Here is an 18583-nt window from a genome sequence, read left to right as displayed (position 1 = left end):
AGAAGCATAACCAGATTCTCAAAAATTAAAAAAAAATTAAAAATTACATGTCTATAAATCACTTTGCAAATCATTTCAAATTGTCATGGAGAAAGGTGAGTTCATCGACATGGTGCGGCAACAATTCTCTGCGGCTGGTATAACTATGTTGCCTGCTGTAGAGAAAACTCTCTTCACTTGCCACCTTATTTAGCATGTTTGACTTTCAAGGATAAAAATATTAATAAAAATATCACAGCATAAGGAATTGGTACAAAAGAAAAAAAAAATTGGTTGTCTGTAAAGTCGGTTTACGGACGATAGTTTAACGTGACGTCATAACGAAACATTGATGAAATGATTGCATACTTTTATGAATATAATTGAATCATTTTTTATTGAATTATCACTACTTTGTATGGATACAAAGAAGGAGTGAAATGAAATCTACAATTTACTTCATGAATTTACTTTTATTTGCTCTCATTAATTCAAATATGTTTATTACTTTAACGAAGAGATTATTTTAACTATAACTTTTATATATGTTTGCTATTTAACTTCTTCCAATCTGTGTTATTCTGTTGAGGATAGGACGATGATAGGAAAAGTAAGAAACGAATGGGAGTGTTTCAGGTTTAATGCGCCTCGAAAAAGTCAAATCGATGGTTGTTCCAATCGAGTGGAAGAGAGATAGATGCGGCGCAATCGTACAATGAGCGTAACGGGACACAGCGTAACGGGATACTTTTTCGTGCGTGCAGCCGGCATTCATCGATTTATTAGACGTCATCAAGTCAAAAAAACAAAACAAATTTACCGTTATTAACGCGTAAGCATCGCACATTTTATTCTAAAATCAAGTTTATAATTAGGGGTGAGACCGTGGGTTCACTCTTAGCTGAGTTTTGAAATAAACAAACACCGTCGTATCACTGCGCCGCGTCAGCAAGTGATTAGCTGAATTGTTCTTGCGCGCCAAGCACTAGTTGCAACACAACACACACACTTTAGTACAGTCGGTGCTAATAAAATAACGGCAAAGTAATATAACAGGAAGCACCGTAGCACTTTGTTCAGCGTAGGTGGTTCATTTGCGAAGAAAAAACTATGCACTTTACGCCTAAAAGCCGTCTTCACAAAATCATCACAAGTTTTGATAACAGGATACTCAAGTTTCCTATTCTTCCCGGAAGTTGTTAAATGTCCCAGTGTCCTGTAATTCTTTCCTTGCACGAAGCACAGTGCTCTTCGAAACACTCGTAAATTCCGCAGTTAAACTCGCGATATCGTTCACACGACGATCCGAATATTTGTCTGAAAATTTTTTAAAAACATTCAACACAATAGTTTTCTGTTCACTTTTCAAAGGCTTTCCCGTTATGTGTTTTACAAAACCTTGTCCGGCGTCAGCCATAAAAAACCGTGCGTGCACGAATCCGAAATACAACTGTTGCGACGGGTATCAACTGTAGACTGTACACACAGCGTCTGCTAACATAATTGTAAGTAAATACTTGCTGACACATTAAACTGTATTGGATATTAATGGTGAAACGCTATAATGCTATATAACAACAATTGTTATAAAAAAGGCAGTGTAAAAATACTTACAAACGGTAAGTAACCAAGGGACTATTTCTTGGGCACGAATAATGTGCGCGGGGGACGGCAGCCAATGAAAATGTTTGTTTACAAGAAGCTTTGTTTATTCCAAAACTCAGGTAAGAGTGAACGGAGAATACTACAGTAAAACCTCCATTAACGAATATTCTATTTAACGAAAAACCCCATACAACGAAATAAAATTTTGGTCCCGCCGAACCGCCATAAGATCAATGCTGTTTTAACCTCTAAATACCGAATTTTATTTGTTCCGAAATAGTGAAATTCCCTTTACAACGAACTGCCGCTATTGAAAAAACACGCAAAAATAAACATCTCCTACAAGACATCCACTAATTTTTTTGCATTCACTGCTTAAAAATACGTGCGTATAACCTTAAAATAATAAGCAACATCGCGGAAGGCAATAAATAAACAAAGCATCATGGATAACACACGTCGTGTATACATGCCACACTTTGTTCAAAATGGCGGGTACATTTAGCGCTAGTGGCGGAAACCTCTCGTACCATCGCTCTGGCAAGACGAACAACTAGTGTATTTTGCGTTTCTATGGTTAAAGATGCACACACGCAAATATTTTTAACTTGACGCCGACCGCCAATGCTCCTCTATGTCGCATAGACCGCTATGCCTCATCAACGTCTCCTAGAAGCGTGTGCACCGAACGCGCCCGTGCGCGCAGCTAAGTGTAGTGCGTGCGACGAGGCGAACGCCGTGCAACGAGTGCTGCGCCGGCGGAAGGATCCGGCCGGGTGTGGAATATCCTTCCGCCGCACTACAACAAATTATTTTGATTATGTTTTCCACAGGTTTTTATTAAACATTATTTTTCAGTAATTAATATGTAATTAAGTCTTTGCTAAATCATGTTTCACTGTGCGATTTGTCCCGAACCTGGCCGGTTCAGTTTCCCGCGAAATTCACACGTTTCCGCGGGAGGGCTGGCGGGGGAGGGGGGTCGCGCGCGGCGACGGAGTCAGTGTCCTTCCAGGAGCTCGAGAGGCCGGCAGCCTGCGCGCAACGCGGAACCTTCAACCTTTGCATTCACCGACATGTAGTTTTTCAATAGTGTAGTTTCTCTTAAACCTTTTACGTACAGTTCCGCGGTCGGCCTACATTTACCATGAGGTACTTAACTTAATTCATCAGTGCTCCAAAATGAGTGTTCTACGTCATACGTAAGTACTGTGGGGAGATGATGTGGATTTACGTCGGCGCTTCACGCCCAACCTAGCCTACCGGCTACCTAGTTTTGGCCCGCACGGGGCAGCCAGCAGGCGACGCGTGCCATCAAACTTTATAACGAGTCAGTCCCTGGGACACACCTAGGCACCACGTAGAGTCGCCGGAGACACGGGCCTACGTGTTGCTAGCCCAGTTTAATTAGAGTTAGGTCATAGTGTAGTGTATTGTGCGTCAGAAATCATGTGCCATATCAGAGTGTATTTTTTGGTAACTATCGCATCACGTGTACAAGTCCGCCCCTCACGCGCATAACAATCGTGAGCCGCCACTGAGGAAGTGAGCTGCGCGTGTGACTAGTCGCGTCGGGCAAACAGTTACGGCCAGAACGGGCAGCACCATGTATTGGGCTGTGCTGTATTAAATTCACCAATTATCTTCAGAAGTTTTGTGTTATTATTCAGGCGTCCCGAGCGGCCATAACAGCTCGGGGGGCCCTACTGCGTTGACCCCTACCTCTAGCCACAAGGCCGAACCTTCCCTGAGATCTCGAACTGAACAAAAATCACGTCTAAATAATCGGAGGTAGTGGGGACGGCGTCAAACTATGGTGTAGTACAATTTCCGTTTTTTCAGTTTTCACTGTTGTTTATTTATTTCCACACGTAGTTACGGAAAACAACACGTTACTACTGTAAAATGAATTCTAATCCTAAAAAGCGGCGACAGATTAACGTTAAAATAAAATTAGAAATTTTAAATGCAGTTGATGAAAGTGTAAAAAAAAGTGATATTGCTAAACGTTTCGACATCCCGGCGTCTACACTTTCGACCATATTATCCAACCGGGAACAGATCGAAAACAACGCTTCTCTGGTAGGGACAAATCGAAAACGTGTGAAAGTATGTAAAAATGATGATTTGGACAAGATACTTTTTGACTTGTTAATGGAGGCTAGGGCATCAAACATCAACAAAGGCATGCCAGGAAGCACTGGGGATGGGAATTGATAATTTCTAAGCAATGGTTGGCCATTAAACAAGTGTATTCTATGTACTTTTTCATGTTTAATTCCTTATATCGTATTAAACAGTCAGAAAGACAGTTCTAGCCATTTATGTGAAGCTTTATGGTGACTAGAAATATATCGTGCGAAACCTCCATTTAACAAACCCCTTTACAACAAACACTACAAATTTTGGTCCCTTGAGATTTGTTAAATAGAGGTTTCACTGTATTATGCAAAAAAAAAAAAAAAAGTAAAGTATTCCATAAAAACAAGACCTTTTCATGGAAAGTACGTTTATTTAAAAAGTAGACTTTGCGAAAGCAAGCTAAATAATTTAAATTAATGAGTGATGCAATAAAACCATTTTATTCAACGTAAAAAAAAAAGAAAACCCGTAACAAGAACGTGATTTGTAATTATACGCATAACAATCGTGCGGGTTAACTTGGTTACAGACAAAGCGCGCGCGTGCATGCAGTCTGCGAGCTATCGACATCAATTTTCGACTACGTGCGCACGCTCTGTACAGGAATACAGGAATCAACACAACCAAACTGGTGCTGTTTACGTTTTTATAAGCGGTATAAAGCGAATCCCGAGACGTTTAAGATGAAATTTTTAACTTCTAAAAAAGTCTTTAAAACACGATTTACATATCAGATTACTTTGTAATAGGATTAATTAAGTTAGTAAGCAGTTTTATCAGAACGAACGGCGTAAACAGCTTAAAGCAATAGGCGCGTTGTAAACAACAGGAATTCATTGCATTACATCCAATGAGGTTAAAACGGGACAGAAATAAAATGGTTCAAATAACGTGAAAACGTAAATAACGGTAACGTAAATAAGGGGTTTCGATGTATAATTTTTTGTAAGTGGAAGATGTAATCGTCCATTTACATTTCTTTTAAAATTGGGGGAGGGGGATGTCAAGTCGAACTATTGTAAAATGAATTCGATTCGAATTTACGAATCGAATATCAAAAAATTCGAACTCGAATTCGGTAATTTCGAATATTCGCAGAACCCTAGTAATTACTAGATTAATATAGTAAATTTTAGTTTTATTAGTGTTCTCTATATTATTTCGAATTAATTTTTTATTAATACATATTACATTTGTAATAGGTTGGTGTGTTTACTGTAGCTTGAAAACTATACTAAACATTTTAATTTGCTTTGATAGCCTCTTTAAAGACTGAAACATTATGCCAATGCATTTCTTTGTAAGCATACAATAAAAAACATTGTGGACAGATTAATACAAACAAATTATTATATTAAGTGTTATAAACAGTAAATTGTTGAAGATGTAAGTCTGGATACAGGCTATTTAGTGCATTTTTGTAGCCAAAACAATAAACAGTTTATTACTTAAAAACCTCATAAATAATGTATGAATAATACCTATTTATTTTATTGTTTAAGTCAGAACCGAGAACCGAGAACCGAGAACCGATTTTTAAGAACCGGTACCGAACCAAGAATCGGGAAAAAACAGGAATTGACCCATCACTATCACACATCCATCTGTCCCCTGTTCACACCCATGCCTGCCCACTTTTTGAAGTCCCTATCAGTAAAATGTTAGGAAAATATTATATTTAGCGTAAATCATATGCGCAAAATGTGGCATAACAAATACAATTCAGCAAAAATATTTTTATTTTTTTTAACCAGCTTTATTTACTTTTAGTGTTACAGAATGTCATACAAAAACAATTCTGACTTTAAAACATTATACATACTTTATATATAATATACACATATATACACACACATATATACTTAGTAACACGGTAGTTAAAAATTCAAATAAAAATACAATAAATAAAAAAGAAAAATCTATCAAAAACTATAATAAGTTTTCTTTAACTTCATTAGGGGGAAACTGTAACTCAGAGGACATACTCGCTTAGGCTAACAAGAGGTTTATTCTTACATTACCACTTAACTTGATAAAATAGATTTCATACGGGATGTCTTGTGAGAGATGAATTAAAGGAGATTTTTAAAAATAACTTAACACTAATTTGAAATTGAATTGTATTTTGTTTTTAAACTTCCAATAAGCACTATCAGTATCAAGAAACAGGCAGTCTTTACAGGTCATGATTAATTTTACAATTAAAATTCACAACTATCAGTTGTGACTCATATAATAACTACTAAACTACCATACAAGAGAGAGCTTCACCAAACTCTTCCCTAATCCTTTCTATTGCATTAACTGAAGAACATCTAAAACCAGAATTTATTATTGCAGCTATGGAAAGATAGTTTTGACCTCATATTTTAAAATAAGCTGAACAATTCTTAATCCATCACTTTAAAACTAACATTGGGGCCTCTCCTGTCCTTGAAAACCCGAACAAACTTTACATTTTCAAATTTTATGACTCTACCGACTCGCTACCAAGTCGGGTGGCATCCCGACCAGTAAGCCTACCCTGACTAAATTACGATTTAAGGTAATCGTTACCACTGACGTGAGGCATAGCGTCCGCCAGAGTGAGCTTAAACTGACAACTTTTCTATCTAGGCTACCGTTACCACTGGCGAGGGGCATAGCCTCCGCTAGAGTGAGCTTCGACCTCTCTCTAACTTGCACTTAAATCGTCGCACATCGCCTCGCCTACCCGAAAAATCCCTGGTTATTGAAACCAAATGTACAAACAACCAACCAGGACAGCTCAGCGGGCTACCCCTTCCACCCAGACGTGCGGCCACACCACGCGGCCTGTTGCGAAAGCGCGCCCCAGTAACCATGGCCAGTGTCTGGGTGCACGTACCTGCAGCTGCTCGCGCTGGCGAGCGTGGCACGCGTCGTCGCACGGCACGACGGCCAGGCCAGCGCGGGCCACGTCGCAGGAGAACTCCCGACGCAGTCGCTGGCACGCACAGAGCACCTTCACCTTGCGTCGGCACAGCTCCGCGCTGGGGCAGTCCCCCGGATGACACTCCTCCCGGCAGCGGTGCCCGCACGGGTACTGCGCACACACGTGGAGTGGAGGGTAGTTCTTAGTCCTTGCAGCACACATGGCGGTGTCGCCTTGCCACCAACCTGCTTGGCTTAACCCGCTTCCGGCTAGTTTCCATAAGGTGTGCAGCTTTTGGCAGTGTTGTGCATCATGTTACTGTATAAAAGGATTATGAATACTGCCAAATTTACAATTTAGCTAAACATTAAGTAAATGCTAAGAGAAACGTTTGCTTGAATAAGCCTTCTAAACAAGTATTAAAAAATATCAAAGTTGTGAATGTACCTTTTTTTTATACCTTCAATATATACAGAAAAGTATCTACGTATCGGCTGAGACAGAATGTCAGCCGATATCTGACACGAGCATCAGGTATCACAACAGCCCTAATAAATAAACAAAATTAGGTAATTGAGGTGGATTTTTTTGCACTTATCCTTGCATATTTTGCAGTGTATTGACTTCCATTTTGGTTTTATTGTTATTCACAACATAATCTTGCCTCTATACATTAAAGTTAAATTCTGCATTTACAAAAAAAGAACTGAAAAGATACACAAAGTTATTTACTAAATTCAGAATATTTCTTTTTACTTTATGTGTGAGTATTAAAACTATCAAGGATATCAGTAAAAAAAAGGCATCAAGTATCGAAAATTGTTCTTATGGTACTGTCCCAAATGTAATACAACCAAAACTTCTGTACACTCTATTCAAATGGCTTGATGCACAAAAAATGTGTGTCCATTATATTATTTATTTACATAAAAAAAAGTTTCCTGAACCATCATACTGCATCTCCAACTTGTGCGCAAATATTGTTCTATTAAATTAAACAGAAAGTCCGAAATTCTAGGCATACAGTGAAATCTCATGGATTTCCAAGTTTCAAGTATGTACATATTTTATAGGTAATACCAAAAAATTTTTGTTACATTTATTAACAGCTCAGTATACAGTATTTTCATTATTAAGTACCAAAACTGTGGATTTTCAGCTATGATGTAAAGAAACGAAATTGAATCAGATAGTGCTGGGCGAAGTTTGAAAATTACGTTCGGTTCGGTTCGAAACCTCTTAAAATATATTCGAAAAGCCGAACGTTCGTTGAAAAAAAATTACGTTATTCTAATTTTCTAACCCCATTTGAGACCATCCACAAAACAGCACAACAAAATTCTATTACTTGTAATATTCCGACTTATATCGCATAATCATCGCATCAACAGTATCAAGCGCAGACAAAATAAAAAAATTTCTTATTAATCGTCGCAGAACTCGCATAGCATTTTTTCATACAGGTGCGCTTTGTTTTTTGTTTACTGTAGAGAATTTTGTATGCATTTCTCGTACTACGTAATTTAAACTATCGTACAAATGCCAAAGGTCTTGTATATTATACCTTTAACTATAGTGCGTGTACGAGAAGTGTAAAATCACCAAAGATTGCGTACCCCATACGTTAAACTAAAGCGCATGTACGAGAACTCTCGTATTTGGGCAAAACTGACGTGATCAAGGTAACACAAGATAAATGCGGTAGGAAATGATTACGTAAATTACGTAATTTTAATTACTGGGATGTATTTATTTTCTTTGGCCTTTTTGGTTATAACAGTCAGGTACTGAAAATATTAATTTAATCTTGTGTATTAAAAGTACTGGTCCAGTAAATTTCACAGTACGGTACTAAGTTGACTAGCGTAGTCGCGGCAGCCATCATTATTTCTCGTATTTTCTTTTTTCCGACGCAAATTTCTATAACCACACTTTTTACGTTACGTTTACAACATTATTGTTCTTGAGGTGATTTGCGATGAGCAGGCTTACATCGTTTAAGTTTTAAAAATGGAGAAAAGATAATGACGACCCAGATGACCCAGAACCACCCCAAAAAAAGTCTAAAGTTTCTTCTGACGAGCAGCATTCTTCCAAGAAAACAGCAACTGCAGTCAGCGGGTTTTGTAATGTAGATAGGTAACTTAATTCACATTCGACTTTTTTTTTAATGTCCTATTAAAAAGTTTTATTTATTAAAAATGTTAGGTTATGTCTACCACAAAAATATGTTATGTGGCCTTATGCTGAATGTTCGTCATCTTTATAACATTATTTTTTTTTAAATGAAGGTAAGTGTACACTGGAAAAAAAAGATAGCCTTTTTGAAATTTACATAGAACTTCTTCATGAATTAAAAGTTGGTGTGTGTGTGTGTGTGTATATATACAAAGAAATTAAATGCAAAATGATTTTCTCTAAACTGTTTTCTTTCCTTCATTATTTATTGCATAAACTTTACTTATAAAATGTTTTGCAATGTTTTAATAAAGCTAAGCTATATAATGTTTTAATTTCAGATATGGCTGGAGAACCATTCTTTCTCACCATTCAGTTAAAGACCAAAATGCTGGTCATCGGTTCATTTTAATTCAAAATAATTATTTCTGTATGAGGTTCGGTTCGGCTCGGTTCGAAATTTTTTTGCTATGGTTCGATTCGGTTCGGTTCGAAACCAGAAAACAGGTTCGCCCAGCTCTAGAACCAGAATGTGATCGCTCAAAGCTAACACCAGTAATGCACTACTCCACAAGAAGCAAGCAGGACAGGAAGCACGGCAGGACTGACCTTGCGCGGGCACTGGTTCCGGCAGCTCTGCAGCGCACGGCGCTGCTCGGGCGCGGCGCCGGTCCACTCCCCGCAGCGCACCCACGGCTGTGCCAGGCCACAGTGGCAGCCCAGACGCACCATCTGCGCGCACGGCGGGCACGGCCCCGGGTGGCACGCCTCGGGGCAGGCGTGTGCGCAGCCCTCGGGGCGTGGCTTGGCACAGCCCTGCTCGCATGCCTCGCACTCCGGCCCAGCCTGCAACAAGCACGGCACACCTCCATCAGCGGCAAGTAGTGAGGTCTGTGCTGATACTTGTTTTATGATTCTCAGCGAATATCAAATTGAATATTTAAAATATTTGCTATGTCAAACCAAATGGTGAATATTGTTCTTGACAAAGCTGTATTACACTTATTTTATAGAATACAGATTTGAAAAAGAAAAAAAAATTAATATTTGTAATATTTGAACTGATTTAGTAATCAACCAATTTGGCACTATGTATAATATCATTCAATAAAAATTATAAAATAACAATGCATAATATTAAAAACTGAGCATTCATAAAAGCAAACGAAGTGCCACCTTTTGATTTTTTTTTTAAGAAACTAAATTTAACCATAACATATACCCAAAAAAAACAAATAACTAAATATTTTCAAGAATGAATCTTATACTTCCAATGTTTTAAAACTTCGCAACATATGAAAAAATTCACATCAGACATGAAGCTTTAAATTACAATCGAAGCTTCAAATAAAATGACTAGCAAATTTCCTGGCAAAGTTAAAAAGAGCTTTGATCGATTTGCTTGGTCAAAACTTTTGCACAGGCCTGCATTTGAAGCTATTTATAGAATTAAATTACTATGATATTTCTTTGTAAACAATGTGAAAAGTAGTAAATTATGCTGTGTTTAATATGCTTAACTGAAATTTATTTTAAATTCTTTAAACTACTGTGTTACATAGCAAAATGCTTGAAATTTGTTCTTTTCTTTCATATTCATACATTACAAAAATTTTCTCCAGAATAGTTGGCATTTGAATGCAATAAGAACCAAACAATGAGAAGAAGTGGATTTAAAATAAAGTAAAGTTGCTTCTTATACAGCTAACCACTGCTGACTAACAATGAAATACTGTGACGATAATTAGTACAATATTGGACCCAAATAAGTTTTTTCTTAATTTTGTTTAATCAGACTCCTTAACCTCCCTTTTATTTAGTTTTCCTCACAGTGGTTTGATTTTATTCTTTTTACTGGCCTAAGTGGCACAATTCATCCACTGCCTTCATGGAAATGTAGGACTTTCTATCCAGACGCATGCATTAGCAGCAGGGACCAAAAGCTTACGCCTTATCACAACTCTGGACGTAGCAATCACGCCACATCTCATGCGTGTAGTCACATAGCACGGCTCAGGTACTCTGCGCTTTAAGTCACATACTACCCAAAAGTGTGGCTGTAGCTTGAGACGGCCCAGCTCGTTTTGACAGCGCACGTCAGCACCTGCCACCAGCGTTCCCATGCCCAAGAGCCATCGTAGCATGCTTTCTCACCACGCCAGCTTTCCTCTACCTTCTCCTCTCCTTGTACTCCTCCCATGCATCGCAAGCTTCTCTAACTCTCTCCCTCCCACTCTTCCTCTCTCTCCCTCTCTGAGACTTCTCTTTGGCATCTCTTTATAGCACCCGGCGGGCCTGTCGCCTCATTTACGTCAAGAGGCTTTGGAACCGCAGCACCCGCTGCTTGCACTACCAATCTAGTGACCAATTTCGAAACTAGTCAGTCCCAGCCTAAGCCCTCTTTTGTGCCATCTATGACCTCTCTAAGCCCTTGAGTCAACTGAATCCAGACCACTATGTCTCTATCCTGCACTGCACGCACCATCTTCAGGCCTCCAGGCCAACTACTACCTACCCCAACCCCCTCTCTTACTTTCTTCTACTCCTGCGGAGGCCTGTAACTATGTGTGTTTACCACCCCTCCGAAACACTAGGTATTGTGCTGGTTGGCGTATGTGTGAAGGTTGTATTGTACCTTCCCATTGTTGTACAGCTGGTTCTACATTAGCACTTATTGCATGATGTAATCAATTTCAACTAGCGGTTAATTTCCCATAGTTCCGTTTTACACCATTTGTCAATAACGTAAAGTAGTTTTGTCTTCTGGTGTGTCTCCACCTAACTTGATTTCCTGTTACACCTCTCCATGTTGTAGTCTACTTCCTCCCCACCACAGCGGTAAGTGTGAATCAAGCCTATTCTAGCCTTAGATTTTAATATCCCACCCCCACCCCCTTCCCATTTTGTTCTACGTCTTTCTGGCTCTTGTTTAGTTCTCAGCACCCTTTTCTATGCGTAGTGGGTTCAAGTGCCTTCCGCAAGGATAGAGTCGATAGTTGACTCACGGAAACTGGTGGGTTTACTTTAAACCGCAGTTGGCTGGAGTTCATGGCGATGACTGCTAGCCTGAGACCTTGAGCCATCTCCCGCCCACTCTGCAGCCGGCATAGGGCAGATGAGTTACAACTCAGGAATGTAATTGCTACTTCAAGTCGTTTAATTGAACCTGCTCTTCCTTTGGAACTTGGATAAAGAACTAACAAAACTACGTACTTCAAAACAGACGCCAATGGACTCTCTCAACGTACGTCCATCTGTGTTTATTTTAACACAAAAATGTAAAACAGAACACTTCACCTAATCTTCTAGAAAATATTTATTTATCAGCTATAACGGTATTGCTGTAAGAGTATGTCAATTCAAACTTAATAAATCATGTTATCTGAGAAGTTTTTAATGGTAGTTAAGATATTTGAATAGGGACATATTTTCTTTTCATAAACCATTTTTCATTCAAGTTTGTACACAAATTGTATGTTGTTTTGATTAAAACACAAGAACCAACACACATAGCCTTAAAACCTGGAGGCATACCTAAGAGCTTACTTTCATTTCCACCTTTTCTAGATTTGCACCATACTGATGCTACATTTGGTAAGACCCTAATATTCTTCCCATTTTTATATTGCATACTACATGTAATGAGCGATCCACAAAAAGTCTTATGAAGGTTTGTTAACAAGCATATCCAATATATGTGGCATTCTAAATTAATTGAGCAAACATTGCATTTGCATCTCAGCATACTTAGAAAGTTTTTTTAATGATTAAATGTAAAATCATAATAAATTGCTCTTTTCGAAAAGTGTTTCAACACTGCACTCGTATCTAGCATGAGAATAATCCTGAAAGTTTAAAAGAAAATTATGTTTGTTTACATTTTAAAAAAAAAACTAAAATTATTGAATACAAATTTTACTAAAATTCTTAACATTTAGAGACAAATAAATTTTTCTTTTAGAGGATATTCTATTTTCTTTGAGGTTCACGAGGACCGAGCAACAGTTTAGAGCCACGCACCAGAGACGAGTCTGTGTCGCCCGACACGGTGTGGCACGGCTTGGAGCAGTTGTGGTTGCCGCATGGCAGAGCACGTCCGCAGACACGCCCGCAAGGGTGCGGCCGAGCAGAAGAGCATGGCTGGTCACTGGTTTCATGGCCACCAGGGCAAGTCACTGGCACCGGCACCTGCGAACACACCTTAGTATTGACACGCCCTGCCACAGCACGTCATCACTAGCTGCCAATACACACATCTTACAGCACAGAGTTCTTCAATTAGTGCGCCTGAGGCTTCTGCAGGCGTGCGCAAGATTTGGCAGATAAATTATCATAAATACAAACCCAGTAAAAATGAATAAAATAAGTCTGCAGATTAGAGTTGAGACATTCAGGGAATTTGCCGATCGTGCCGATACTTATATGGCGGATAACTGGTACCAATCACCCTTTCAAAAAACAGTAAAACACCATGAAGCATGTAGGTTTCTTGCCTTCATACTTTTATTGGAAATAACTTGAACCATGCAAACCAATATTTGAACAGATTACGTAATTTGGTGATAGTGATTAGCGAAATAAAATGAACACAAAATAAAATTGGAACAAAATTTAAAATTTAAAAACTAACTATTCATTTAACTATGTATATGCTTTGTCACTATTGACAACAAACAAATTAGTGCATTTTTCCCATGAATCCGAGATATTTAAAGAAATAAAATTTTCACAAATTTACCAAAGAAAGAATAAAATTAGCATTATAAAAATAGGCATCAATATATGATTGAAAATATTTTATAAACAGCATAACTATTTGAAATACCAAAAGCTTACATAATTTTTTTACAGCTGATGATGCACAGAATGGTAAATGTTTATTTAGAAATTAAGTTTGCAAATGTGTTGTTCACTATGTACTTAAATAACTAGCTCATGTCTGTTCCCCCTCCCTCTGTCGTCACTGTGAATGTCCACAAACTGGCACCGTACAGAATCTTTACGTGTATCTTGACATTTTATGATGCAACATACACCAAATATAATTGTTTTTTCAAGTATTTCCCATGCTTTCAACTGTAACATTCCATGACAAAACTGCAGCCATTTTTGATGATTTGAAGTAGGACTTTTATATTCCTCCAGGCCCAGGCCCAGACCCACACAAGTTTAGTACCATTCATGCTAGTAGAAGCAATTGACTCACTTCGGGGAAGGGGACAGGTAAATAGGTGATGTGGAAAAAGGATGGGTAATAATATGTGGAGAGGGAAGAGAAGGGGCTAGTACTGCTGTCTCCTCCATCCCAGAGTAATAAAGGATGGCAGAGAGCAGACAAAGAAGGCCTGAGGCTCAACACCAGTGCTGTATATCTCAGCACCAATAAGCTGAGACATGGAACATGAAGACGTCACTCAAATCTAAGGAACTCTTCTGAAGACAAATATATGGTGCTACTCACCAATATTCGAGGGTGAAAACGTTAGATTTTATGCCTAAAACTATAGATGCAACCCATATACAGGGGTAACCCTACTGCAGGAAAATGTGGTAGCCGACTGGTGTAAAATATCGGCCAATGCATAATTCCGATCCTGACGATGAGCAAGACAGCAATATCGACCACTTAATCCATCAGAAATCTGTATCAGCCCAACTCCACTACAGATAGAAGAATAAAACTGGTTTATTTTTGAAGTAGCTTGGCTTCTGGGTTGTAGCCATGTCCTTGGCGAATAATTCACCAATGTCGACCGAAACGTCGGTGAATTATTCGCCAAGGACATGGCTACAACCCAGAAGCCAAGCTACTTCAGACAATGGCCGTGAAAGCCTGCGAACATGGTTTATTTTTATTACAAAGGTTCTAAAATTGTTAAACAAACAAAGCAAAACGTGCCACTGATTTCAGGTGCTATGATTTTAAAATAAGGATGGAGAACTGGTGACCTTTACAGATTGTGTCAACACACCTCTCTTGCTATGCAATAATAATTTGACCCATTTTCCATCTGCCGTGCACTGTTTGAAAAAAAATGCTTCTATAAATGGAAAATCTATCTCTAATGAAATAAGACTACCTAGTTGTTCTTAAATTATATCCCCATTTTTGAATAAGCAGTGTGTACAGCATATAACTGACGTTTGGATTTGTAAATATTGATTGCCTTTATGTAAATAGTAGATTAACCAAAGTGTTGGAACCTTAAAATTAATGTCAAATAACATGGCGCCCTCTCAACTCAAGCACTCCTGGTGGCTACCAAGAGGAAGTCAATGGTTGATATGACACCGGTGTCATCGGACATCTGGCTATTGTCTGCGAAAATATTGCTATCAGGTATTAGTTTCAAAATGAACCATTTGGTCCTCCAGGCCAGATCAATCCTCAGACTGCATCAAGCTATTGGGCACAATGTGGTTACAGAGTGATCGTTATGCCGGTTTCATGACAGAGCCTTTGTCTGCCCGACGCCATGCTTTTTGAACTAGTTTTTCATCGTGGTATGATTTTTCAGCATCGTAACATTTTAATGAAGTGCGCATAAGGGAAGATAAGAACTTGTTTCATCGCAAAACCTTTTTCGTTGACATGTTAGTGTTGAATTCTTTGTTCTTTGTGTCACGTACCGCACTATTGTTTTGTCTTGTCTTTAAAAAGTAACCAGGGTGCTTATTCTAAGTTTAACATTTCGTTAAAATTTGACATTGCCTATTGATTATCATTTGTTCTCAACAGTTTCATAGTCTAAGTTTTCTCTGACGTCATTCTCGATCTATAAAATCATTACAAACTATAGTTTCATAACAAGAGAGTACAAGCCATCGAAAGACCCACACGATGCCCATTTCCTTGTCAGTTTACTCTGCTTGCGCACCTCTGGTCCCATGTAGATTCACATTTTAGCATCCTTCCAAGAGGGTATGGGTCTGGATTTAAAATTTTTCATGCCAAAAGTCTAGAACAAAGTTGTTATGATGGCAGACCCACATGTATATATTATATATGCGTATATATTACATACGTATACACTCGTATATATCTATATATCTTCTTCATTAATATATGGGGACAAACCAAACGTATTGGTGTGACAAATTAAACTTTGTGATAGTGGAACTATCCTGGAATACATTTGGAATACATTTTATAAACTTAAAGAGTCATGGAAAGAAATTATAACAATGTATAATACACAAGAAAACTGGTATTGTATTAATACATAATGGTAATACATCGGGTAAGTGTGCGGTCTCATGATTCTAGCAAATGATTTGATATAGTTCAAACCCCATCGCTGAAAAATATTTTTTTTTTTTTTTTTAACTGTTGGTTGCATTAAACAATTTGAACATTATGTAAAATTTGAAGAAAAAAAAATTGATTATCTAATTGCTATAGTAATTTTAATTCATACCTTAGTCCATTGGTTCTGTTATTTCATGCTGGATAGGCCTATAATAACCTTAAATTTTTTACTAATAAAAAAGTAAATATAGTTTTTAAAAATTAATAATTAATAATTAAAAATTAATAACTAAATTTATTTATTTATTTATAAAGAAATAGATGTTCATAAATAAATTATGCATAAATAAAACATTTATATGAACTTCACACCTGGCAAATGAAAATACGAGATGGATTTCTTTCACTTAAAATTATAGTTAAACTTACAGTCTGCTTGTTTCTTTGTCTCGGTACTTGTTAAGTTTCTAAATAACTTATGGATAAAAATAATGGATCGGTGGCATTTTGAACTCTTTAGATTACATGAGCACCATTATTACTGCGAATTATCTCCATGAGCTGACTAACTACATGCAATTATAAGATTATATCATAAATAAGCTATGTACATCAAAGCAGACACCAATTACTTTATAACCTGTTTATATGAAAATATGATTATATTTCCAAACTTGCATAACAAAGAAAATTTAATCTCGTTAACTCTAAAATTGCACAGGATTTTTTAATACCTACGAAGGCAACTTAATTGCATTTTCATGCAAGTGGAGCATGGATTATAAAGTAACAAAAATCCATTCACAAGTTAAATAATTTAATAATCAACTGCTATTTTTTTTTAAAGAGTTAGATAAGCAGTTTCTTTGGTCGGCAACTGCGTTGGCTGTTTTTCTGTTTAAACTTTAGGTATCGTATATGCGAAGATACAAAGTTTTTGCTTGTCTTCTGCTATACAAACTTTCGTAGTTGTAAACTCAAATTTTTAATCTTGGGAGTGTGTGGTCTACATACTTAGTTTATAACTACACTTTATCTTTGTTCCACCAATCAATAAAATTTTGATTCTAAAAATCATTGCGTATTTTAATACATACATTTTCGTTTTAGAAATATGTGTTTTATTTATCATACTTAAGAATTATATGAGTTTTTTCCATTAGTTACATTGCTGCTGTAACATCATGTACTCTTTCAAGTCTCAGAGGAGGAGAGAAAATCGAAAAACCTGAACTTACCCGAGCGACTATAGCTTATTTAACAATTATCTACTTAGTACACACTTTACTTGTTCTTAATATTTTCTGTCGTTAGAAACCCTATCAAGGAAACTCGATGTCGAGATGACTCAATGGATGTAACAATATACGTACTTAGAATATGCTTAGACTCTGTTCCTGCTCTGTCTTGCTAAGATTTCACGTTATTCACGACCCATGGTGGATTGCTAGACTGGTATTGTTAATTTGCGTTCGTTTTCGACAGTTAGCAGAGTCTTTGTTATGGATAGCCACGGAATCAGATCCTAGCAATTGATTCATGAGAATCAATTATGCAGTTGTGATAATCAACTTATTTATTTATTTACATTGTCACATGTCTGCCCACAGCTTAATGCTAAGGTTGTAGACACCATACACAGAAAATTACACACAGACAGACAAAATGTGTGGACAAATAGTACACAAACACAGAACATGTAACACATTAAAAAAAAAAAACTATATTAAATAAATTAAAACAAGCAAAAAAATTAAACAAATTTGCAACACAACACAAAACCAAATTATAGAATACAATAAACCACAATATATATTATCTATTACATATCTAACCATGATTAAGTATTAAAATTAATACTAACTATTAATTAATAACATGTAGATTAATTTTTGCAAGGATTTTAGGAACACTGAATTATTTTTCTAATATGGGAAAAATAGTATCAATTTTATTAAAATTATTTAGGTATTAATTTTACTTGTATAACATGAGAGAGGATGATTACTTTTATTAAAAGTATGAACTTTGATGGCAATATTATATAACAAGTAATTACAATATAATTTGTTTTTCAAGCAGGTACTTAAAAACTTTGCATCTTCATTTAACCTTCTTGTTCTTAAAGAACAGAATACAGAGTTTAAATCTATTTCATGATTCAGAGATTTATTATTAATAATATTGATTCATTTGGATTAAATTTTGTCAAATTTAAGAATATTCAAATTGCTTAAATTGTTCCAAATAATGGAATTGGATTCTAATTTTGATCTAATTAATGACATATAAAGGCGTTTAATAGAATCAGCATTAGCTGAAAAACTAGATATAGATTTGATCAAAGCAAGCATTCTGTTAGCACTGGCGATAATGGATTCAATGTGAAAATTAAAAAGTAATTTTTAATCAAGTGAGAGACCTAATTTTTTTTTACTTGTTTACTCTTGGTTAATGTATGATTTACTAGACTGTAATCAAAATTAATAGGGAAGAGTTTTTCCACAGTTAAGATTAACAAGATTCATCTTACACCA

At 36.9% G+C, this 18583-nt stretch overlaps 1 protein-coding gene across 1 annotated transcript in view; it reads right to left on the bottom strand.

The window, feature by feature from the left end:
- LOC134527870 (NF-X1-type zinc finger protein NFXL1) overlaps nt 1-18583 on the bottom strand; it is a 73777-nt gene that overhangs the window by 17344 nt on the left and 37850 nt on the right. Inside the window, exons 11-13 of the mRNA XM_063360851.1 lie at nt 12818-12985; nt 9407-9643; nt 6593-6790 (exon numbers count right to left, since the gene is read on the bottom strand). Coding sequence (XP_063216921.1) covers nt 6593-6790; nt 9407-9643; nt 12818-12985 — 603 coding nt within the window. The remainder of the gene's footprint in view (nt 1-6592; nt 6791-9406; nt 9644-12817; nt 12986-18583) is intronic.

Source organism: Bacillus rossius, chromosome 1 (genome assembly GCF_032445375.1).
Source record: "Bacillus rossius redtenbacheri isolate Brsri chromosome 1, Brsri_v3, whole genome shotgun sequence".
NCBI lineage: Eukaryota > Metazoa > Arthropoda > Insecta > Phasmatodea > Bacillidae > Bacillus > Bacillus rossius.
This window is presented reverse-complemented; position numbering and strand designations above follow the sequence as displayed.